This window comes from Musca vetustissima, unplaced genomic scaffold (genome assembly GCF_032173495.1).
Source record: "Musca vetustissima isolate MV318-11 ecotype Yass unplaced genomic scaffold, APGP_CSIRO_Mvet_v1 utg18775, whole genome shotgun sequence".
In the NCBI taxonomy this organism is placed as follows: domain Eukaryota; kingdom Metazoa; phylum Arthropoda; class Insecta; order Diptera; family Muscidae; genus Musca; species Musca vetustissima.
This window is the reverse complement of record NW_026876951.1, coordinates 28418-54059: the sequence shown is the minus strand read 5'-3', so window position 1 is coordinate 54059 and position 25642 is coordinate 28418. Positions and strand designations below refer to the sequence as shown.

General features: G+C 38.7%; 3 protein-coding genes across 3 annotated transcripts; all 3 read left to right on the top strand.

Annotated features, from left to right (window-relative positions):
- Nucleotides 1-4827: 4827 nt before the first annotated feature.
- LOC133321482 (thioester-containing protein 1 allele S3-like) lies at nt 4828-10355 on the top strand. The gene is made up of 5 exons (XM_061530573.1): nt 4828-4892; nt 4999-5407; nt 7225-8048; nt 8105-8366; nt 10080-10355. Exons 1-5 carry the CDS (start codon nt 4828-4830, stop codon nt 10353-10355), a joined length of 1836 nt encoding a protein of 611 aa, XP_061386557.1.
- A 368-nt stretch (nt 10356-10723) lies between these two features.
- Nucleotides 10724-14357, top strand: LOC133321481 (thioester-containing protein 1 allele R1-like). The gene is made up of 5 exons (XM_061530572.1): nt 10724-10738; nt 10783-11652; nt 11707-11995; nt 12041-12231; nt 13845-14357. Exons 1-5 carry the CDS (start codon nt 10724-10726, stop codon nt 14355-14357), a joined length of 1878 nt encoding a protein of 625 aa, XP_061386556.1.
- Nucleotides 14358-14936: 579 nt separating this feature from the next.
- LOC133321480 (thioester-containing protein 1 allele R1-like) lies at nt 14937-23447 on the top strand. Its single transcript, XM_061530571.1, has 9 exons — nt 14937-15001; nt 15065-15473; nt 15754-15868; nt 16567-16594; nt 16662-16805; nt 16922-17654; nt 19700-20224; nt 20347-20718; nt 23424-23447. The coding sequence occupies exons 1-9, from the start codon at nt 14937-14939 to the stop codon at nt 23445-23447; spliced, it is 2415 nt and encodes an 804-aa protein (XP_061386555.1).
- The last annotated feature ends 2195 nt before the right edge of the window (nt 23448-25642 follow it).

Genomic DNA, 25642 nt, shown 5'->3' with positions numbered 1-25642 from the left:
GCAGATGAAAGTCCCGCCCCATATTTGGTAGTTTGTAGGCGTTAGCTGTATTTTCAAATCGAAGTGTCTGTAATTTGGCATTCCAGGTTACTGCAGATATTTTTCGATACAGTTCCATTTTATAACATATCGTACATATAAAGGATGCACCCTATTATCGGTATTTTTTAGGTTCCAGATGGAACCACGAAATATTCTTGTAAGAGCCTTTTTTAGCGGAACACTAGTTCAGATGCCGCCTGGTAACTGTTGCTACACGGATGGCTCTCGACTAGGAACAAAAACTGGACTGGGACTTTTTATCGAATAACCAGGTACCGAAATTTCTCTTCGTCTTACAGATCACAGCACGATCATACAGGCGGAGGTTCAAGCTATAACAGAGTGTCTTAACTGGTTAATTTCCAACAAAAGACAGTAAATATTATTACGGACAGCAAGCAAGTTATAAAGACAATATCTTCCAGAACAGTTAAATCCAAAACTATACTGGAATGTATAAAAACCATTAATGATTTCTCACAACAAGGACCTGTACGAATTATATGGGTACCGGGTCACCAAGGAATCATAGGCAATGAGATAACAAATCAACTAGCCAGGAGTGCCATTGCACTACCCACAATAGAGGTGTATACCGCCAGACCCTTTAGCGAAACACGCCAAGAAATGAGGGAATGGGCACATGAGACCCACAAAACCCTTTGGAATAATGAGGGGACAGGAAAAATCACCAAAATCTTATGGGGCGACCCAAGTGAAGACAAAACTAAGCAAATCCTAACGCTAAACAAAAAAGAAATAAGCCGACTGACGGGAGTTCTGACGGGACACCTCGGCCTGAAGGCACATGCGAAGGAAGTAACGAGTGCAGAGCGAGTGGGGAAGACAGTGAAACGCTGGAATATTTCCTATGCCATTGCCCAGCATTTACATGCCTTCGGAGACAATTCTTGGGAAATGTCACTGTTCACGGAGTAAGCGATCTGAGGGGGTGTGAATGGAAAAGACTGCAGGAGTTCGCAAAAAACACGGAATTCCTAGATTCATAGGGAATCAAACCCAAATGTTTTTCTTTATTAATATACACTTTCACTAATTCTTGATTTGTACTTTCTCCGCACATGTAGAGCGCACAACAGGCCTCATATGGCTTAAGGGAACCCCCCCCCCCCCATTCTCGATTTTTTATTTTTAAGATTTTAAATGGGCTGGTAAATGAATACCAATGCTTGTTAAGGTTTGTAACTTGGCACATATATATTTGAAGATTTAAAAAGGAAGAAAAATAATTTACCAAAATTTGTTGTTGTTGTTTTGTTGTTGTTTTTTGGGTTCAAAGAAAAGTCCATATTTTCGATGGCGGGCATGATAACTCCTCACTGGAACATCGGAATCCGAAAATTTCAACTGTGTTAGAAAGAGGACATGTCTGGCTCTCGTATGAACTAGGATTATTGACTTCGCACAACAATTAACAAAATGGCGGAACTTTGAAAATTTTTTTATGGAAAATCGCCTATTTTTTACCACAAACTAAGTTAAAAAATAAGGAAGATCTTCACCGATTGGCTTTATCCTAGTTCATACGAGAGCTACACACTCCCAGAGAAACGTGTCAAAATTTGAAACCGATTGGATTATTAGATTTTGAGTTATCGTGCCCGCCATTCGTTTTGAGAAAAACGCGTTTAAAGTTTGAGAAGCCCTTTAGCCGTCACTTGATGCTGACACAATAAATCGGCTATATCTTCAAGAGTTCTTGAGATTTTCACTTGAAATTTTGTAGGAACATTCTAGAATTAGAGTAGATTCGAATTAAATCGAAAAAAATTTGACACCGAGAATGGGGGGGGGGTCCTCTTAAGTGTATGTCCTTCTCATGTTGGACATGTGATGGTATCCACCACATCCACCCCTCTTTTCAACCTAACCTAACTTAAGAGTCTTTTGTATTCATATCGTTTATTGAAATTTCTTTCGGTGTAGGCTCTGTGTGAACATATCCCATTACGTTGCCATTACACAAATATTTTTTTCGAACTATTCGAAGACAATTCCTTTTTTGTGGTTTAAAAGGGGAAATTGAAAAATATCTAATTTCAATGTCCATAAATTATTCGACGGAGACATTGGGGGGTTTGTTCCTAAATATTGACCCAGTAATATGTTAATAGATTGTAGATTTAATATGTTTAGCTCAAATTCGTTTTCGTATACCTACAATTTCGAATTTCCAGTAGAGTATTTAGATTCTTAAATCTAATGGACATATAACCCATTACAAGGTTGACAATACATATCTCGTTCACCATGCTGGAAGTACTCCAAAATTAGCGAAAGTTCTTTTTTCACAGTTATAAATACGGACAGATTAGGTTTCAATAAGCTGCTTCGATTAGGGCTAATGTGAAATGATAATTGCATCGAGGGTGCTCTTGTGCATTACGTTGCAGATGCAATACCGTAAGAGAAAGTTTGCTCTATTTTAGGTTCCTGTACAGAGCACTTTGTCGGAATGTAATTCAGAAATTGGTGTAACAGCAATTTTTGACAGTGCCACCATATAAAGTTAGTACCCCATTGGCGGATTTTATGCCAAAGTGTTGTCCGTTTTTCGTTGTCTATTTTGCACAAAGACTAGGATCTTTGTTCTCATAGGGGTATATTATATGGATCGGGTTCGGTCTTTCGTTTTGCTTGTGTCCCATATACACTGGACTAAGTCATTTCATCACTTTGGGCGCCATATTATTTTTATTTCATGGAAGTGAACAAATAGAAAATTTGGTACAAGCCAAGCAAGCCAAGCGGCTAAAATTGTTAATAGTGTTTATGGTTCCGATACAGTAACAGCCAATTATGTGCAATTTTGCACATAATTACACCTCGCACATGTAGTCCAGTCGTCGAAAATGTCGATAAAATCGGAGAAATGATCGAAGTTGGTCAGCATGTTAGCAGTCGTAACATCGGCCAGGAGCTAAAAATCGACCACAACTGTTTTAAACAATTTATATAAAAAAAGGATTTTTCCCCAACTTAATATTTTCTGAGCTTTCAGGTCTTTCAGGTAAAAATGGGTCAGTTGGTGTTGCCGACAGATATATACACTAAGCCTATGGTTTGCGGAGATCTACGAAATTACTGTCTAATATCGAATTGGATACTTTTGTGAGGGTGTTACCCCAGATGATAGACCTATTCATCCGATGCTTATACTAAATCTATATTTAATACAAATATTAGAGTCGGGGTCTTTCCGTCCGTCTGTCCATGTATTTTTGTGAACAAAGTACAGGTCGCATATATGATCCGGTTTGAATGAAAATTTAGCACAGCTCACTTAGTTGGCCTAAGACAAAACACCCCATATTTGTCCGATCGAGACCAAATTATGCACCGCGTACTGACTTAGGTCCAAAATAATGTCTGAAAGTTTTTGTTGAAATCGGTTCAGATTTAGATATAGCTTCACATATATATATATATATATATATATATAGATATTCGTCCGATTTATGGTAAATGGTGCACCAAAGTCCCTATATATCTTTCGATGTCCACAAAAAATTGGCATAATTAAGTCTAGAATGATGTGTGCTAAGTTTCGTGGAAATTGGTTTAGATTTAGATATAGCTCGCATATATATTTTCGTCCGATTTAATGTAAATGGTGCGCCAAACTTCCAAAGATTGGCGGGTTAAGAAGAAATTTTGATCACGTATGCGAAGTTTTGTGGAAATCAGTTCAGTTTTAGATATATCTCCCATATATAGTTTCGTCCGATTTTATGTAAATGGTGCACAAAACTCCCAAGGATTGGGCGATTGAGACGAAATTTTGCACAGCATACTTAATTAAGTCCAGTTTGATATCTATGAAGTTTTGTTGAAATCGGTTCAGATTTAGATATAGCTCCCATATATAGTTTCGTCCGATTTTGTGTAAATAGTGCACCTCACTCACAGGGATTGGCCGATTGAAACGAAATTGTGCACCGCGTACTGAAGTAGATCCGTAATGATGTATGCGAAGTTTGTGAAAATCGGTTAAGATTTAGATATAGCTCCCATATATAGTTTCGTCCGATTTCATGTAAATGGTGCACCACACTCCCAAGGATTGGTCCATTGAGGCGAAATTGTGCACAGCGTACAGAAATATATATTGAAATTGCTGCGAAGTTTGGAAGGAATGCCAAATTACAGCCCCTTGATTTAAAATATGGCTACAACCTTCAAAATACCGGAAATAGGGCGATGCCTTTTACCGAACATATTCGGAACTTTCACTAAACATCACGTTTCAATCTTAAATATTACAATTCAGATCACGAATGTGTATATAATCTATGGAGACTCTAACGATTGTTTCGGGGTGTCGCAAACGGAATGAGACAATATGGTAGAGACATGGGCCCGGCTCTTTTTATTGACATCGTATCAACTGGGCTCTGAGTAAAATGTCGCAGAAAATGCAATCCTAAACCAAAAAAAAAAGAATAGTTTTGAAACTCATATTTCATTAAGGAAGTTCAGCTTACTCTCTCTCTCTCTCATTGGGAAAAACAATTCGTCACTCCGGACAAAAACTGCACTGCATTGATAGAAATTCCATAATTTAATCAAATTTGTTTTTCAAAACTAATCGATGTTCTAGTTTATTAAATATGTATATTTTTTATAGTTGTCTATTGCAAAATATATACCGGTGTCAAGAAATCAAAACAATGGTCTCCCTTGTGATTAGCTATCAGTTGTGCATCTGCAGTCGGACGAGATAGACGGACTGGTTCCGCAAAAACCGCAAATTCAATAAACAAAATGCCACAGTTATTAATACAAATCGCTTATTTATTCGCTTGTGTTATATTTGTGACTAGTCAAGGGTAAATTCTAAATTTGGCCTAAAATGCCCTCCAATCCTCTAACAAAATATTCCGCTTTATAAAAAATATGAAATTTTCTTCAATTTTTCTTCTTCTTCTTCGCCAGCTATTATTCTCTAATTGCTCCCGGCTATATTAAATCAAATCGCAACTATACGGTACACATTACGTTGCATGAATCATCCGAACCGGTTAAAATAAATATTTACCTCGAAGGACCCACATACGGATTTGAAAAGGAATTATTTTTAAAACCATTTGAAAGTCAGGCGATAACATTTCTTCCACCAAAATTATCATCTGGTGAACATAAATTAATTATTGAGGGGGTAAGCGGTTTGAGATTCTACAACGAAACGACTCTAAAGGCATTTGAAAGTGGTGGTCCGAAAATTTACATACAAACCGATAAAGCAGTTTATAAACCTGGTGATGTGGTGCAATTTCGAGTTGTGCTGCTGGATCGACACACGAGGCCGTTGAAGATATCGGAACCAATAAGGGTTGATATTACGGTAAGAAGAAATATACTTTGAGAAAATCCACGCCTCTTGTGAACCTTGAAAAAATAATCTTTAAAAAATCCACGCCTCTTGTGAACCTTGAAAAAATAATCTTTAAAAAATCCACGCCTCTTGTGAACCTTGAAAAAATAATCTTTAAAAAATCCACGCCTCTTGTGAACCTTGAAAAAATAATCTTTAAAAAATCCACGCCTCTTGTGAACCTTGAAAAAATAATCTTTAAAAAATCCACGCCTCTTGTGAACCTTGAAAAAATAATCTTTAAAAAATCCACGCCTCTATTGGTCGTTGAAAAAATAACCTTTAAAAAATCCACGCCTCTTGTGAAAATAATCTTTAAAAAATCCACGCCTCTTGTGAACCTTGAAAAAATAATCTTTAAAAAATCCACGCCTCTTGTGAACCTTGAAAAAATAATCTTTAAAAAATCCACGCCTCTTGTGAACCTTGAAAAAATAATCTTTAAAAAATCCACGCCTCTTGTGAACCTTGAAAAAATAATCTTTAAAAAATCCACGCCTCTTGTGAACCTTGAAAAAATAATCTTTAAAAAATCCACGCCTCTATTGGTCGTTGAAAAAATAACCTTTAAAAAATCCACGCCTCTTGTGAAAATAATCTTTAAAAAATCCACGCCTCTTGTGAACCTTGAAAAAATAATCTTTAAAAAATCCACGCCTCTTGTGAACCTTGAAAAAATAATCTTTAAAAAATCCACGCCTCTTGTGAACCTTGAAAAAATAATCTTTAAAAAATCCACGCCTCTTGTGAACCTTGAAAAAATAATCTTTAAAAAATCCACGCCTCTTGTGAACCTTGAAAAAATAATCTTTAAAAAATCCACGCCTCATGTGAACCTTGAAAAAATAATCTTTAAAAAATCCACGCCTCTTGTGAACCTTGAAAAAATAATCTTTAAAAAATCCACGCCTCTTGTGAACCTTGAAAAAATAATCTTTAAAAAATCCACGCCTCTTGTGAACCTTGAAAAAATAATCTTTAAAAAATCCACGCCTTTTGTGAACCTTGAAAAAATAATCTTTAAAAAATCCACGCCTCTTGTGAACCTTGAAAAAATAATCTTTAAAAAATCCACGCCTCTTGTGAACCTTGAAAAAATAATCTTTAAAAAATCCACGCCTCTTGTGAACCTTGAAAAAATAATCTTTAAAAAATCCACGCCTTTTGTGAACCTTGAAAAAATAATCTTTAAAAAATCCACGCCTCTTGTGAACCTTGAAAAAATAATCTTTAAAAAATCCACGCCTCTTGTGAACCTTGAAAAAATAATCTTTAAAAAATCCACGCCTCTTGTGAACCTTGAAAAAATAATCTTTAAAAAATCCACGCCTCTTGTGAACCTTGAAAAAATAATCTTTAAAAAATCCACGCCTCTTGTGAACCTTGAAAAAATAATCTTTAAAAAATCCACGCCTCTTGTGAACCTTGAAAAAATAATCTTTAAAAAATCCACGCCTCTTGTGAACCTTGAAAAAATAATCTTTAAAAAATCCACGCCTCTTGTGAACCTTGAAAAAATAATCTTTAAAAAATCCACGCCTCTTGTGAACCTTGAAAAAATAATCTTTAAAAAATCCACGCCTCTTTTGAACCTTGAAAAAAAATCTTTAAAAAATCCACGCCTCTGTTGGTACTAAAAAATATTCTTTACAAAATTCGCTCTTATCCTGGTTCTTGAAAAAATATTCTTTACAAAATTCGCTTTTATCCTGGTTCTTGAAAAAACATTCTTTAGAAAATCCACGCTTATCCTGGTCTTTCTTTAAAAATTCTGTCTTTCTTTTCAGGATGGCAATGATAATCGTGTGAAACAATTCAAAGATATTCGCCTCACCAAAGGAGTCTATAAAAATAAATTTCAACTTTCGGAACACCCTGTAATGGGAGAATGGCATCTGCGAGTCTATTTAAGTGGTCGTTTTGATTTCGAGACCACGAAGCAGATAAAAGTTCAAAAATACATCTTGCCCAAATTTAGTGTCTACATTGAAACGCAAAGTGATATTATTCTGGAAGATCCGATAACAATAACGGCCCGGGTCTATGGCCAATATACATTTGATAAATATGTAGAGGGTCAAGTTCGGGCACAACTGGTACAGGTACCCAAGGATATTGTGTTGGACGAAAAAGAGTTTCAAATAAAAGATCTACTCAATATTGAGTTCAAACTCAATGTTACCGATCTCATACGCCAAGCCTGGGGTATACGTCTGAGAGTCGATTTAATGGAAAAATGGACAGGACAAATCAGAAATCATTCCCAATTTATTCGCCTTCATGATGATCCCTATTTTATTAATGTGGATTCGAATACCATTCTATTTGCCAAAGGTAAGCCATATCAATTGACGGCAAGCGTTAGAACTTGGAACTACGAAAATATTGAGGATAGTAGTACACCTGTGACTATGCAACATGGCAGCAGAAATTATAGCGCCTATTTAGATGCAAATGGCGAGACCATATTTCAATTTGAACATGACCCAAATTCGAATCATATTTTCCGTTATCAAAATGCCACTTACACCATGGCAAATATCTATGCCTATGAACCGTATAAGGGTAATAAGACGGAAACCGATTTAAAATTAACTCTACTGGAGACAAAGTAAGTAGGGAAATTTTTTGTAAATTATTATAATAACCTAAGTCTATTTCCTGCAGACCCCTTTTAGGTAGACCTGTGCGAATTGAAGTCAACTCTCCAAAGGATATGCCATATTTGGTGTATAGCATTGTGGCCCATGCCAATATTATTTATACGGAATTCGTTGATTTACCCATGAAGCCAAGGCGTCATGTTATTGAAATTAACCCCTCTATAGAAATGGTACCCTACGCCTTTGTCTATGTCCATTATGTGGATGAGGGTAATTATCGTTATTGTGAAATGAAGTTGACATTTCCATTGGAATTTGAAAATAAGGTAAGTACGCTGGTGAAAACTTCGTAATGTTCGGCCATGACCGACTCCTGTGGTCCGCATTTTAATTTACATAAATCGGTAGGGACTTTTATTGGGAGACTATGTTTTATGACCTTCAGATTGGAAAACAGCGCTTCAAAATTAAACGGGGCCTTTGTATGGGTGATGTTTAAACATTTGGACCTATATTGAAAAAATAATCGGAAAATACGTTGTTTTTATTCACCATTAATACGGGAAGCCAAATTACAGCTACTTCGGTGGGAAAATACGGCTAAAAATAACGAAAACGGGATGCCATGTTGCTGCTGGGGCCTTATCAGAATGCGGACCTATGCCGAACATTTTCTGCAGAGATGATAAAATGTCGCACAAAAATTCAAAAAAAAAAAAAAAAAAAATCAAAAATGCGTCGGGACCGTTATTTTGGTAGCAGTATTGGGGCCGAACATTTTCTGCAGAGATATTTATCCCCCTCCAAGAATCCGAAATGCTAAGTAACGGTAGTTTCGGTCGGATAATTCGACTAAAAACTTGAAAATACCGGAAATGTGGCGGGACATTTACATGGGGTCAAAATATGGACCTATAAATAAAATAGATCATTTTATGCACCTTCCAAGAACCCGCAGCGTTTTCTCTTCGGTGGAAAAATGCGAAAAAAACACTTCAAAAAATAGCTAAAAATTGGCGGGACCTTTATATGGGTAATATGTCGAAACATGGGCCAATATTGATAGTTTTCAGAATAAACCCTTCAAAAACCCTGAATGCCGATTTATAGCTCCGTCGGTTTGAAAATGCGGCTAAAATCATCAAAATAGCCAAAACGGAATGGGACCTTTATAGGGGGCAATGTCAAGAAATGGGAAATATACCGATGAGGTCTATCACTTTCCCAGAACCCGTTCTGTCAAACTACAGCCCATTCGGTCGGAAAATGACGTCAAAAAAACTTCAAAATACTGAATATGGAGTGGGACCCTTATATGGAGGCTATGACAAAACAGGGACCTAAATTGATAATTTTTCATCATAGATGTTTTTCAACCTCCAAGATCCCGGAATACCAAAATTACTGTCCCTTCGGTGGGAAAATCCGACTAAAACCTGCGAAATAACCAAAAATACTGTTCCGCCGATTTTTGGTTTAGTCGCATTTTTCCACCGAAGGGGCAGTAATTTACTGAACCTGTGACAGCCCATGGACAGTTACAGTCCAAAAGGTCGGAAATGGACGCAAAAAAAAATTTTAAATACTGAAAAATAGGATGGGACCCTTATATTGAGGCTATGTCAAAATATGGACCTAAATTGAAAATTTTCTACATAGATATTTTTCATCCTCCCAGAATCCGGAATATCAAATTATAGTCGCCTCGGTGGGAAAATGCAAACTAAAACCTTCAAAATAACCACAAATTGGCGGAACCGTTATATGGGGCCTATGTCGAAACATGGACCTAAATTGAAAATTTTCTGCACAGATGTTTTTCAGGCTTCAGTAATCCGGAATACCAAATTTCAGCCTTTTGATTGAAAAAAAAACGCTGCAAGCTTGAACACACTGATCACGAAGCGGAACCTTTATATAGGAGGCTATATATCTGGACCAATATATTCCATTTTCGACTGACCAGTTAATTTGTTTCTTTTTTCGAATATTTATAAATTATTTTTATTAAAATGTTAGTCAATATACATTTTTTTCAGATTGCCGTTATGGCGCCCAAACGTGTTAAGCCCGGCGCAGAGGTAACCCTGGAACTGAAAGCTCAACCTGCATCTTTGGTGGGTATTTTAGCTGTCGATTTGGGTGTTTATCTATTAGATCCATCATATGATCTGCATAAAGATGATATACTTGGATCATTGCGGGAGGATGTTAGCGGTCTTCCGTTTTTGGCCTTAGTCTATCCGGGTCTATTATCTGGGGTTATAACAATGACAAATGCTCATTATGAATTTGTACCGTTACATTGTAAGTAGTTGCCAACCAGTTATAAAAATCTGACAAATATCTCTATAATCCGTATTTGTATTTCCAGTTACATCGGATCGCAGCCCGGTTCATATTTCAAGGCTAAGATTTCGCAAAGATTTTCCTGAAACTTGGATTTTTGAAAATTATGAAATGTAAGGAAAATGGGGGGATTCAAATTCCTCAAACTAATAACTTCACTTCATGTCTTCTAGCACCAATGATACCACCGAGCTAACCCTTAATATCCCCGATACAATTACCACTTGGCGGATCACAGCATTTGCGGTGCACGAAAAAACCGGTTTTGGCATTGTTGATGGACCGACCGACATAACGACAATACAACCCTTTTTTATTAGCCTCAATCTACCGTATGCCGTTAAACGTGGTGAAATTGTCAGCATACCCATACTAATACACAATTATCTGCAGGAACCGGTGGATACCGAGGTGACCCTCTACAATGAAAAAGAAGAATTCTATTTTATGGAATCTACCATCTTCAATAAGGATGTTGGTTCGTCGGATCAAAGACGTAGTAGAAAATTGAAAATCGCTGCAAATAGTGTTGCCACTACTGCATTTTTAATAAATCCCCGGCAAGTGGGTAAGATCAGACTTCAAGTTACGGCTACAAATTCCCTTGCCAATGATGGCATCATTGAAATGCTTCGTGTGGAACCGGAGGGTATTTTGATAAAAGTTAATGAGGCCGTATTCAGTAATGTCGTACCAAATGCACCGATTGAGTTTTCATATCCCATAAATATTTCGGATGCTGAAATTATACCCAATTCGGAATATATTACCATGTCCGTAGTGGGTGATAATATGGTACCGGTCTTACAGAATCTGAATGATTTGTTACGCCAGCCCACTGGATGTGGAGAACAAAATATGGCCAACTTTGCTCCAAATGTTCTGGTGCTACAGTATCTCAGATCAACGGGTCAGTATCACAAAGAACGAGAATTGGTGGCGAAGGCAAGGCGTTACATTGAAATCGGATTTCAACAACAGCTGACCTATCGTCACAAGAATGGTGGCTATAGTGTGTTTGGTCAGCGTAAAGATACGGAACCCAGTACCTGGTTGACAGCATATACCATACGATTTTTCATCAAGTCCCTAAAATATACCATGTCCATGGAATCGCATATCATTGAAAGTGGTCTGGACTATTTGGCCAAGGCTCAACGTGATGATGGTAGTTTTCCCTATACGGGATATTTAATTTATCCCGCACAACAGAATCGTTACGGGTTTACGGCATTTGTGTTAATGACTTTCATAGAGGAACAGGTGAGAACAACTTGGCCCATAGTTCATAAAAATTTGCTTTTCTTTTCATTTAAGAAATACGCCCGCAATTACACAACAACCATTGAAAGGGGTCTAGGATTCCTCAAGGAACATTTGGACCAAATCAATGATCTGTATGCCCTTTCCATTATGGCGGTGACCCTACAAATGGCCAAAGATAAATCAAATTCCAAAAAGATTCTCGACAAATTATTATCACGAAGGCAGGTGGACAATGATTCGATGTGGTGGACTCAAAATGATCGGAACAAGGCAAAGGATGTCGAAATCACAGGCTATATCTTAATCGCCCTCTTAGAGGCTGGTAATGCTGAGGAAGATTGTAAGGGGATTTTTAAATGGTTAACCCGACAACGTAACGAAAAAGGTGGATTCAAATCTAGTCAGGATACAGTGGTGGGACTGCAGGCCTTAATTAAATATTCCATGAAATATAAGACCGGTGGTGACATTAATATCCTGCTTAACTATACAGCAATGGATGGAGATAGACAGGTGCTGGAAGTCGGTGAAATAATTGTGAATGAAAATAATGTCAAAGTACTACAAACGGAAGAGGTAAGGGAATGGAAAAAAAGAAGAATAAAATGAGGTCATAGTAGGGAAGAAATAAAGAATAAATAAAATGAGGTCATAATAGGTGCATTGAAAGCAGGACGTTTTTATATAGGTGAATTGAGGCAATGTCAGTTTGTTGGTCTATATTTAGGTGAGCTAATAGGGCGTTTTCATTTAGACGAGATTAAGGGCGAGGGCGTCTTTACAGGTGAGCTAAGTCTTCACAGGCGAGAACAAGGAAATTTTTAAGGGAGAGAGCCTTTATAGATGAGCTGAAGGGAGTTTCTATAGTCTAGCTGATGGGAGTCTCCATAGACCAGGTGATGGAATCTCTCTTTATAGGCGAGCTGCAGCAGGGAGTCTTTATAGACGAGCTGCAGCAGGGAGTCTTATAGACGAGCTGCAGCAGGGAGTCTTTATAGACGAGCTGCAGCAGGGAGTCTTTATAGACGAGCTGCAACAGGGAGTCTTTATAGACGAGCTGCAACAGGGAGTCTTTATAGACGAGCTGCAACAGGGAGTCTTTACAGACGAGCTGCAGCAGGGAGTCTTTATAGACGAGCTGCAGCAGGGAGTCTTTATAGACGAGCTGCAGCAGGGAGTCTTTATAGACGAGCTGCAGCAGGGAGTCTTTATAGACGAGCTGCAGCAGGGAGTCTTTATAGACGAGCTGCAGCAGGGAGTCTTTATAGACGAGCTGCAGCAGGGAGTCTTTATAGACGAGCTGCAGCAGGGAGTCTTTCTAGACGAGCTGCAGCAGGGAGTCTTTATAGACGAGCTGCAGCAGGGAGTCTTTATAGACGAGCTGCAGCAGGGAGTCTTTATAGACGAGCTGCAGCAGGGAGTCTTTATAGACGAGCTGCAGCAGGGAGTCTTTATAGACGAGCTGAAGCAGGGAGTCTCTATAGACGAGCTGAAGCAGGGAGTCTCTATAGACGAGCTGAAGCAGGGAGTCTCTATAGACGAGCTGTAGCAGGGAGTCTCTATAGAAGAGCTGTAGCAGGGAGTCTCTATGGACGAGCTGAAGCAGGGAGTCTCTATATGCGAGCTGAAGCAGGCAGCCTCTATAGACGAGCTGTAGCAGGGAGTCTCTATAGACGAGCTGTAGCAGGGAGTCTCTATAGACGAGCTGTAGCAGGGAGTCTCTATAGACGAGCTGAAGCAGGGAGTCTCTATAGACGAGCTGAAGCAGGGAGTCTCTATAGACGAGCTGAAGCAGGGAGTCTCTATAGACGAGCTGAAGCTGGGATTATTTATAGGTGAGCTGGAGGGAGTCAGCTCGGTATAGCTGTGGGGAGTATATAGGAAGGATGGAGACTTTTTGACAAGGTAATGTCAGGCTGTATTTATATACGAACTTAAGTTGTCTTTATCGACGTTAGGAAGGACGGTGTTATCGACGCTCTGAAGGGTGATTTTATCGACGGTCTATATCGTCTTTATCGACTATCTGAAGGGCGTGTTTACAGATGAGTTAAGGAATCTTTATAAAATGAAGTTGAAAATGGGTTTTTTTTAGATCTATCTCTGAGACAGTGGTCTTTAGAGAACAATCTTTGATCTCCGATATTCCTTTTCTTTCTTTTTTCTTTTTCTTTCTTTATTTTTTCCAGTTACCCAAAACAACACGCTTGGTGGAAATTCAAATCAGCGGGCTGGGGACCTCGCTACTCCAATTGGCCTATCACTATTACACCACCGGTGCTGAAACATTTCAATATTTTCAAATCGAACCCAAAGTCGAGGTCTTAAATCCCGGAGAAATTTCCTTGGAAATATGTTTCAGTTATATTGAACCCAACTCGGAGGCAACAAATATGATTGTCATGGAAATAAATCTACCATCTGGGTACAGTGTCAACGAAGAGGATAGCGATTATTTGATGGATAATGAAATTGTCCAGAGGGTCGAAACGAAAAATTCCGCAACAACCATTATTGTATATTCGGAGAAGCTAAAGGCAAATGTCAAGAATTGTTTAAATATTTTAGCCTATAAAATGCATGATGTGGTCCATCGTAAAGCGACTTCGATAATTGTTTATGACTATTACGATGTTAATCGTCACGATACGGTCTTCTATAATATTTACAAAGAAGCAGCTCAAGATGGCAATGAACTTTGAATTCAATAAAAATACATTTGTATTTTTGCCGTAGTTGTAGAACAATAAATAAATTAAGTTTTCTTTCTTATGGTGCGGGCGGAGGATGGTGAAGGGTATTTAATTCATGGACTATAATTGGCGTGGATATTTAAAAAATATATATTTTTTTACGAAACAATACAGGCATCGATTTTTTAAATACTATTTATCAAGGATCATACAGGGATGGATGTCTTTAAGAATATTTTTTCAAGGTCCAGCATAGGCATGGATTTTTCAAAGAATATTTTTTCAAGGTCCAGCATAATCGTACTCACGTGAATTGTTGGACCCACGTTCAAACCTTCGTCAAGTATAAATTTACTGATATAAAATTAATAGTTTGTAATCACTGAAGGGGAAATCCGTGCTGATAATTTCTGAAATAGACGTCACCCGACCCACGATAATAGTGGCGAATTACATTGCATTACAAAGGTTATCTCCTGGCAGAGAATTAGCATACGCGACAATTATAACAAATAAAAGCTGCGAATATTATGAATACTAATTAGTAGCACATCTGCACTTCGAATCGACAGTCCTTTGTTTCTCAAAATGCAATATTTCCTAATAAATATTGCTATTCTACTGGGCCGCTTCCTATTTGTGACAAGCCAAAGGTACCGAAAGGAGTTTCCCAAAAAAATCCATCAGAAATAATTTTTTCTTCCCTCTCCCACCAGTTATTATTCGGTAGTGTCCCCAGGTTACATTAAATCGAATCGTAATTATACAGTGTTTGTTAACTTACATCAATCGTCAGAACCGGTTAAAATTAATGTGATCATCGAAGGACCCGCATTTAGGCTGCAGAAGGATATGTTCCTGAAACCATTCGAGAGTAAAGCCATCACTTTTCTACCACCAAAATTATCCGAAGGTGATCATAAACTAATCGTTGAAGGTTTGAGCGGCATGCGATTCCGCAATGAGAGTGGTCTGATCGCATTTCCAGATGCTGGTCCGAAAATATACATACAGACCGATAAGGCCGTATATAAACCGGGAGATGTTGTGCAATTTCGTGTTGTTTTACTGGATGAACACACAAGACCTTTGCGGGTATCCGAACCAATACGTGTTGATATAATGGTAAGGGTCTAGTAATATTAAGTACTTGGTCCTCGAAAAAATATTCTTTAAAAAATGCACGCCTTGGATAGTCCTCGAAAAAATATTCTTTAAAAAATCCAAGCCTTGGATAGTCCTCGAAAAATATTCTTTAAAAAAATGCACGCCTTGGATAGTCCTCGAAAAAATATTCTTTAAAAAATGCAAGCCTTGGATAGTCCTCGAAAAAATATTCTAAAAAAATGCACGCCTTGGATAGTCCTCGAAAAAATATTCTTTAAAAAATGCACGCCTTGAATAGTCCTCACTGCAATATGATGTTAGTCGTGTTCCATTTTTAGCCTTGGTCTACCCGGGGCTATTATCCGGTGTTATAACCATGACAAATGCCCATTATGAATTCGTTCCATTGTTAGGTATGTTGATATATTGTATATATATATTTTTTTTCGAGGACTATCCAAGGCGTGGATTTTTTAAAGAATATTTTTTTCGAGGACTATCCAAGGCGTGGATTTTTTGAAGAATATTTTTTTCGAGGACTACCCAAGGCGTGGATTTTTTAAAGAATATTTTTTCGAGGACTATCCAAGGCGTGCATTTTTTTAAAGAATATTTTTTCGAGGACTATCCAAGGCTTGGATTTTTTTAAAGAAAATTTTTTTGAGGACTATCCAAGGCTTGGATTTTTTAAAGAATATTTTTTCGAGGACTATCCAAGGCTTGCATTTTTTAAAGAATATTTTTTGAGGACTATCCAAGGCGTGGATTTTTTAAGAATATTTTTTCGAGGACTATCCAAGGCTTGGATTTTTTAAAGAATATTTTTTCGAGGACTATCCAAGGCTTGCATTTTTTAAAGAATATTTTTTCGAGGACTATCCAAGGCATGCATTTTTTAAAGAATATTTTTTGAGGACTATCCAAGGCGTGGATTTTTTAAGAATATTTTTTCGAGGACTATCCAAGGCGTGCATTTTTTTACTGAACTACATTCATTTTACTGAACTACAAAAAAAAAAAAAAAAAACACTATATATTATGGTATTTTCAGATCCAACAATGATACTCCCAGTACCAACACGAATTCTTAAATCTCGTAAAAATTTTCCAGAAACTTGGATTTTTGAGAATTACGAAATGTAAGGACAATCGAGAGATTGCTCCCACAAAAAAATCAATAAAATAATTTCCCTTTTTATATTGCAGCACCAATGACACCACTCAGCTTACGCTACAGATTCCGGACACAATTACCACCTGGCGGATCACAGCATTTACGGTCAACGAAAAAACTGGCTTTGGAATTGTTGATGGACCAACAGACATAACCAAGAACAAGTGGATACCGAGGTGACCCTCTACAATGAAAAAGAAGAATTCTATTTTATGGAATCTACCATCTTCAATAAGGATGTTGGTTCGTCGGATCGAAGACATAGTAAACATTTGACAATCGCTGCAAATAGTGTTGCCACCATTTCATTTTTTATAAATCCCCGGCATATTGGGGAGATAACCCTAAAAATCACAGCCACAAACCTACGCGCCAATGATGCAATAATACAAAAACTTCGTGTGGAACCGGAAGGAATTCTCAAAGAATTTAACACGGCTCAATATTGTAATGTAACACCCAACGAGCCCAGGGATCTAATAATACCTCTTACCATTGACGAACATATAGTACCTGAGTCCGAATTTATAACCCTTTCCGTGGTGGGTGATCAAATGGTATCGGTCTTAGAAAATCTAAATGATTTGTTGAATCTTCCCACGGGTTGTGGTGAACAAAATATGGCAAAGTTAGCTCCAAATGTTTTGGTACTGCTGTATCTGAAATCGACGGGTGAATATCACCGACAATCAAAACTGGTGGCCAAAGCAAAACAATATATCGAAGTGGGTTACCAACAACAGCTGACATATCGCCATAAGAATGGTGGCTATAGCTTGTTTGGCCAGCGTAAAGATGCGGAGCCAAGTACCTGGTTGACGGCATACACCACACGATTTTTCATCAAGTCCCAAAAATATATCACGACCATTGAGAAACAAGTCATTGGAAATGATCTGGACTATTTGGCCAAGACTCAGCGTGATGATGGCAGTTTCCCTTATACGGGATATTTAATTTATCCGGCACAACAGAATCGTTTCGGGCTTACGGCATTTGTTTTGATGACATTTCTGGAAGATTCGGTAGGTACAGATAAAGATTTTCGATTTTTAGGGGCCTAACTTCAAGTCTTTTATAATAAAATCTCGTCTATGGACCCTGCGTGACATATTGCATAGCTACAGAAGCTCTGCAGCTACTCTCCATTCATTTTGTCTATAATCCCGTCAGATCATCTATGGATACCCTTCATATCGTCTATAAAGACTCTGTGAACTTTGCCTAATCTATAGAGACTCTTCTCAGCTCGTCTATAAAATCTTTTTGATTCTCTCTCCCTTCAGCTTGTCTATAAAGACGCCCTTCATCTCGTCTATAAAGACTCCCGTTCAGCTCGTCTATGAAGACTCCCGTTCAGCTCGTCTATATAGACTCCCTTCAGATCGTCTATAAAGACTCCCTTCAGCTCGTCTATAGAGACTCCCGTTCAGCTCGTCTATAAAGACTCCCGCTCAGCTCGTCTATAAAGACTCCCGTTCAGCTTGTCTATAAAGACTCCCATTCAGCTTGTCTATAAAGACTCCCGTCAGCTCGTCTATAAAGACTCCCGTCAGCTCGTCTATAAAGACTCCCGTCAGCTCGTCTATAAGGACTCCCTTCAGATCGTCTAAGAAGACTCCCGTTCAGCTCGTCTATATAGACTCCCGTTCAGCTCGTCTATAAAGACTCCCGTCCTCGCGTTCAACTCGTCTATAAAGACACCCGTCCAGCTCGTCTATAAAGACTCCCGTTTAGCTCGTCTATAAAGACTCCCGTCCAGTTCGTCTATAAAGACACCCGTCCAGCTCGTCTATAAAGACTCCCGTTTAGCTCGTCTATAAAGACTCCCGTCCAGTTCGTCTATAAAGACACCCGTCCAGCTCGTCTATAAAGACATCCGTCCAGCTCGTCTATAAAGACTCCCGTTTAGCTCGTCTATAAAGACTCCCGTCCAGTTCGTCTATAAAGACACCCGTCCAGCTCGTCTATAAAGACTCCCGTTTAGCTCGTCTATAAAGACTCCCGTCCAGTTCGTCTATAAAGACACCCGTCCAGCTCGTCTATAAAGACATCCGTCCAGCTCGTCTATAAAGACTCCCGTTCAGCTCGCCTATAAAGACATCCGTCCAGCTCGTCTATAAAGACTCCCGTTCAGCTCGTCTATAAAGACTCCCGTTCAGCTCGTCTATAAAGACTCCCGTTCAGCTCGTCTATAAAGACTCCCTTTCAGCTCGTCTATAAAGACTCCCTTTCAGCTCGTCTATAAAGACTCCCTTTCAGCTCGTCTATAAAGAATCCCGTCAGCTCGTCTATAAAGACTCCCGTCCACTCGCCTATAAAGACTCCCTTCAGCTCGTCTATAAAGACTCCCTTCAGCTCGTCTATAAAGACTCCCGTCAGCTCGTCTATAAAGACTCCCGTCAGCTCGTCTATAAAGACTCCCGTTCAGCTCGTCTATAAAGACTCCCGTTCAGCTCGTCTATAAAGACTCCCGTTCAGCTCGTCTATAAAGACTCCCGTCAGCTCGTCTATAAAGACTCCCGTTCAGCTCGTCTATAAAGACTCCCGTCAGCTCGTCTATAAAGACTCCCGTTCAGCTCGTCTATAATGACTCCCGTTCAGCTCGTCTATAAAGACTCCCTTTCAGCTCGTCTATAAAGACTCCCTTTCAGCTCGTCTATAAAGACTCCCTTTCAGCTCGTCTATAAAGACTCCCTTTCAGCTTGTATATAAAGACTCCCTTTCAGCTCGTCTATAAAGACGCCCTTCATCTCGCCTATAAAGACTCCCGTCAGCTCGTCTATAAAGACTCCCGTCAGCTCCTCTATAAAGACTCCCGTCAGCTCGTCTATAAAGACTACCATCACCACGACTATGCCGACTTCCTTCAGGTCGTTGATAGAGACCTTGATTCATGCAGTTCGTCAGTATGAACTCCCAGACTTTCAGTTTATCTTTGGAGACTCTCTTGGACTTCAGTTTGTCCGTAGGGACCATCACCTTGTCCAGGGATATTTTCTGACCTCAATTTATTCTTCAAGATCTACAGAAACTCTCATAAGTTACTCTCTGTATTTTTTCATTTCAGAAATTTGGCCGTAAATATTCAGCAGTGATTGAAAAGGGTCTACGATTCTTGCATGATAATGTGGATAGGATTAACGACGCCTATGCTTTGTCCATAGTAGCTGTTACCCTACAAATGGCTGGAAAATATGACAATTCGAAAATTATTTTGGATAAACTGATGAAGTACAAGAAGTCAGCCGATGATTCCATATGGTGGAGTCAAAGTGATCGAAATAGTGCTAAGGATGTGGAAATAACTGGATATGTATTAATGGCCCTCCTGACTACTGGCTACAGTGAGGAGGACTCTAAGAAAGCTTTTAAATGGTTGGAAAAGCAACGAAATTACAAGGGTGGATTCAAATCTAGTCAGGATACTGTGGTGGGATTGCAAGCCTTAGTCCAACATTCCATTAAATATAAGGTCAGCGGTAATGTTAATGTGCGGGTAAACTATACATCTTTCGGAGAGGACAAAGGGGTTGTGAAAGCTGGTGAAATGATTGTGGATGAAAATAATATCAAAGTTTTACAGACCAAGGAGGTAAGTGATAAAAGGTCTGAAAGATGTCCTTATGGATTGAATTATGCCACTCTCTGTAAGCTATGTGAGGAGAGTTTGGAGGCCGATATCCCAGTCTGTTTTTGTCTTCTCTCTCTTTTTAGTTACCCAAATCCACACGAAATATGGAAATTCGCGTATCTGGCATGGGCAATATTTTTCTTCAATTCTACTATCACTATTACATTGCGGACAGGGATTCCTTTCAATATTTCCAAATCGAACCGAAAGTGGAACTATTAAATCCCGGAGAATTGTCATTGGAAATATGTTTCAGTTTTATTGGAGCGAATGCGACCTCTACAAATATGGTGGTAATGGAAGTAAATCTACCGTCGGGATTCAGTGCCGATGAAAAAGATATCGATGATTTGTTAGAAATGAAAAATTCAGCAACCAATGTTATCGTCTATACGAATGGAATAATGGCCGCTGAAATGAATTGCTTCAATATGATGGCATATAAACTTCACGATGTAATCAATCGGAAGCCATCGGCAATAATTGTATATGATTATTATAATACCACTCGGCACGACACGGTATTTTATAATATAGCAAGTAAAACCTCAGCAGATCTTGACTCTAACATTAGAATCAAATAATTTAATTTATGAAAAAAATTATGTAAAAAAATTTATGAAGGAAATAAAATAATGCAATAATAAAAAAGCAAAAAAAAATATTCAAAAAAATCCTGAACAAATATTTTATTGAAAATCCATAAAATAATATTTTTAATAAGTCCGTATGGTTTTTGCGTATATATCCTTTTGGAGGCATAGGGCTTTCAGATAGGTAGCCTGTTCTCGGTGTTGAGGCTGCCATCTAGCGTCGCCTAGTAACAAAGCCTCCTTGAATTTTCTGCAGTGGTTAGGGTACTTGCTTACTTATAAGTGTTTTCATTTTTCTCTAGGTGATGCGCTGAAGGAAGTCCGAAGGGAGTATTTATATAGCTGAACTAAAGGGGGTCTTTATCGACGAACTGATCGGGAGTCTTTATAGACGAGCTGAACGGGAGTCTTTATAGACGAGCTGAAAGGGAGTCTTTATAGACGAGCTGAAGCAGAGACTTTATAGACGAGCTGAACGGGAGTCTTTAGAGAGACTTTATAGACGAGCTGAACGGGAGTCTTTATAGACGAGTTGAGGGGAGTCTTTATAGACGAGTTGAGGGGAGTCTTTATTGACGAGTTGAGGGGAGTCTTTATTGACGAGCTGAAGGGTGTCTTTCATACACGAGCTGAACGGGAGTCTTTGTAGACGAGCTGAAAGGGAGTCTTTATAGACGAGCTGAAAGGGAGTATTTATAGACGAGCTTAAAGGGAGTCTTTATAGACGAGCTTAAAGGGAGTCTTTATAGACGAGCTGAAAGGGAGTCTTTATAGACGAACTGATCGGGAGTCTTTATAGACGAGCTGGAAGGGAGTCTTTATAGACGAGCTGGAAGGGAGTCTTTATAGACGAGCTGAATGGGAGTCTTTATAGACGAGCTGAAAGGGAGTCTTTATAGACGAGCTGAAAGGGAGTCTTTATAGACGAGCTGAAAGGGAGTCTTTATAGACGAGCTGAAAGGGAGTCTTTATAGACGAGCTGAAAGGGAGTCTTTATAGACGAGCTGAAGGGAGTCTTTCATAGACGAGCTGAACTGGAGTCTTTATAGACGAGCTGAAAGGGAGTCTTTCATAGACGAGCTGAACTGGAGTCTTTATAGACGAGCTGAACTGGAGTCTTTATAGACGAGCTGAACTGGAGTCTTTATAGACGAGCTGAACTGGAGTCTTTATAGACGAGCTGAAAGGGAGTCTTTACAGACGAGCTCAAAGGGAGTCTTTATAGACGAGCTGAAAGGGAGTCTTTATAGACGAGATGGAAGGGAGTCTTTATAGACGAGCTGGAAGGGAGTCTTTCATAGACGAGCTGAAAGGGAGTCTTTCATAGACGAGCTGAAGGGAGTCTTTCATAGACGAGCTGAACTGGAGTCTTTATAGACGAGCTAAACGGGAGTCTTTATAGACGAGCTGAACGGGAGTCTTTATAGACAAGCTGAACGGGAGTCTTTATAGACGAGCTGAACGGGAGTCTTTATAGACGAGCTGAAGCAGGGACTCTTTATAGACGAGTTGAACGGGAGTCTTTATAGACGAGCTGAACGGGAGTCTTTCATAGACGAGCTAAACGGGAGTCTTTCATACACGAGCTGAACGGGAGTCTTTCATACACGAGCTGAACAGGAGTCTTTTATAAACGAGCTGAACGGAAGTCTTTCATAAACTAGCTGAACGGGAGTCTTTCATACACGAGCTGAACGGGAGTCTTTATAGACGAGCTGAAAGGTAGTCTTTATAGACTAGCTAAACGGGAGTCTTAATAGACGAGCTGAACGGGAGTCTTTATAGACAAGCTGAACGGGAGTCTTTATAGACGAGCTGAACGGGAGTTTTTGTAGACGGGCTGAAGCAGAGACTCTTTATAGACGAGCTGAAGGGAGTCTTTCATAGACGAGCTGAAGGGACTCTCCCTAGACGAGCCGAAGGGAGTCTCTCAAAACGAGGTGAAGGAAGTCTTTCCAGGGCTGAAGCGAGCCATTTCAGCAGAGCTGGCCTTATCATTCGTGTTGAATGGAGTTTTCTTCGACGATCTGAACCCAGGGTGGATATTTTAAACAACATTTTGGAATCACAATCTGAAGCGTGTATTTTGTAAATAATATTTTTTTCAAAGACCAACACCAACGTGTGTTTACCGAACTAAGTTCAAATGTCAGCTGGCCAGGTGTCTAGATGGCCAAGTGTCTAGATAGTAAACACAATCGTGCCAAATCAATATTGTTCCTAAAAATGCGGGATATACAAATTTGTATAAATAATGACACACGACGATAATGACGAACTGCATTGCATTACAAAGGTTATCTCTCGATCGAGAATTAGAATTGGATGTTATAAACAAAATATAACTACAGAATCGAACAAAATTTAAAAATACTAATTAGTTTGGCATCTGTAGTCCGCACTGGCAGACTTTCAGGCTGTTCGGACAAATTTGGCCATAAGAAATGCAGCACTTTATTATTACCATTGTATTTATACTTGGCAATGTTACGCTGGGGACCAAATGTAATTTAGCGATTTTTTAAATATTTTGTGTATCTAAATTTTGTTTTTTGTCTCCCTTGCAGTTACTATTCGATAGTAGCCCCTGATTATATTAAATCAAATCGAAACTATACAGACTATGTAAACTTTACATCAATCCCCGGAACCGGTACAAATAAATGTTCACCTCGAAGGACCTAAATATCAGCTGAAAAAGGAGATATTTTAAAAATCATTCGAAAGTACAGCCATAACATTTCTAATGTCAAAATTAACCGGGGGTCAGCATAGATTGATAGTTGAGGGTTTGAGTGGTATGCGATTCCGCAATGAGAGTTAACTGATTGTATTTCCAGGCACTGGTCCCAAAATTTACATACAGACAGATAAGGTCATATATGAACCGTGGGATGAGGTGCAATTTGGTGTGGTTCTATTGGATGAACATACCAGACCATTGGAGACCTTCGATACGATACGTGTGGATATAATGGTAAGATATATTGAAATATATCCAGTGAGAAATATATCCATGTTTTGAAAAATTTTACTTCAAAAAAATTAGGGGGGAAACCCACCATGAAATAGTAAAAACTTCGAACATGCCGATTTTTTTTAGAATTTTCACAATGTGTTAGGCAATAAAAATACCTAAAATCTGTCAGGTCTGGGTGTTATGACATGACAAAATACAGATACTAAATTTGGAAAATTTGGTGTAGGACCTTCATCATACCGAAAATGACATGTGATGTCTATATGCGGAACCGAACCTTATGTTAAAAATGTTGGTCATGTTGTTCACCATCCCAAATTGCAAACACTTCGTAATGCTAAAATATGGCCACATGCGCTCAGGGTCATTAAAATACCTACAAAGGGGGTGGACTTGAAATCTTCAAAATACCGAATATTGGGGCTATGTCGAAATATGAACCTATAATGACCTACATTTCGTTTGCAACACAACCCTTTAAAATGTCGAAAAAATGGGAACTTGTGGAGCTATAAAAATCATTTCTATAGGGGATGTATATCATATCAGTCTCCAAGATCTCGAAACGGCAAATTAGAGCTCTATTGGTTAAAAAAATTCTGCGAAAAAAATCTTATGTATCGAAAATTGGGCGGAACATTGTTATGGGAAATGTGTGAAAACGTGGACCTATAATTATAATTGTCTGCATAGCCTCCTAAAAAACCGCTATGAAAAATTACAGCCCTTTCTGTTGGAAAATTCGACTAAACTCTTAAAAAATATAGAAAATGTGGTGGGACCTATCTGCCAAAAACATGGAAGAACCTGGAAACTAAAATTACAATCTCTTCAAAATATCGAAAATTGGGTGGGCCCTTTATATGAGGGTCTTTGTCATGGACCTATAATTTAATTATTTTCCATGTATAGTTTCCAGCATCGAATAACTCGGAACACTAAAATTATAATCACTTAGTTTGGAAAATGCGACTCAAACCTTCAAAGTAGCGAAAAGTGTGCGGAATCCTGGAACCATATAGAAACAACTATGTTTTTCACAGTACCGAAAAGTGTGCGGAATCCTAGACCCATATAGAAACAACTATGTTTTTCACCCTGCAAAAACCAGGAGTGCAAAATTACAGCCACTTAGGCTAAAAAATTCAACTAAACCCCTTAAAATATCGAAAATGTATACCAGGCCTCTTGACATAGGCCTGGTATACATTTTCGATATCGGACACATTCGACACAGAACGCAGAAGAATAAATTACAGTCATTACCGAAAATGATGCGGTTCCTTTATATGAGATCTATGGAAAAAAGTTAGTCACCCTACAAAAACAAATTCCAATTATCTGAGTACCCCGACAAGGGTGCGTGGCAAATCCGTGTCTATATTGGTGGAGTTATTAGGTTCAAACTTCGAAAATCGATAAATGTTCAGCGTGATTTCTTATCGGAATTTCGCCTTTACATTGAAACCGATTAAAATATTATTCGAAATCTGCTAGATACGGCCCTTGATCTATGGTCAATATATCGCTGACACATACGTTGAAGGTCAGATAAAAAATACGTCTAATACAATACCCTGATCATGTTGTCCTCCTCGAAAAGGCATTTGATGTAAAAACTATACTCAATGTTGAACTTCATCTGAATCATAGCGAACTAGTACGGCAGGCCCGAGGCCTAAATATGGAAGTAGAGCTGGCAGGAAATTTCACCGGGCTAACTGGAACCGAATCGATATATTTACATATTCGTGAATATACATATCAAATATATATTCTCTATCATACGGTAACGTTTGCAAGTGT

Coding starts and splice junctions, on each gene's coding strand:
- LOC133321482 (XM_061530573.1), top strand. CDS start 4,828: ATGCCACAGTTATTAATACAAATCGCTTATTTATTCGCTTGTGTTATA. Junction 4,893..4,998: donor ATATTTGTGACTAGTCAAGG/GTAAATTCTAAA, acceptor CTTCTTCGCCAG/CTATTATTCTCTAATTGCTC. Junction 8,367..10,079: donor CATTGGAATTTGAAAATAAG/GTAAGTACGCTG, acceptor CATTTTTTTCAG/ATTGCCGTTATGGCGCCCAA.
- LOC133321481 (XM_061530572.1), top strand. Junction 11,996..12,040: donor TGGTAATGCTGAGGAAGATT/GTAAGGGGATTT, acceptor GTAACGAAAAAG/GTGGATTCAAATCTAGTCAG. Junction 12,232..13,844: donor AAGTACTACAAACGGAAGAG/GTAAGGGAATGG, acceptor TATTTTTTCCAG/TTACCCAAAACAACACGCTT.
- LOC133321480 (XM_061530571.1), top strand. CDS start 14,937: ATGCAATATTTCCTAATAAATATTGCTATTCTACTGGGCCGCTTCCTA. Junction 16,806..16,921: donor AAGAACAAGTGGATACCGAG/GTGACCCTCTAC, acceptor CGCTGCAAATAG/TGTTGCCACCATTTCATTTT. Junction 17,655..19,699: donor TGACATTTCTGGAAGATTCG/GTAGGTACAGAT, acceptor TTTTCATTTCAG/AAATTTGGCCGTAAATATTC.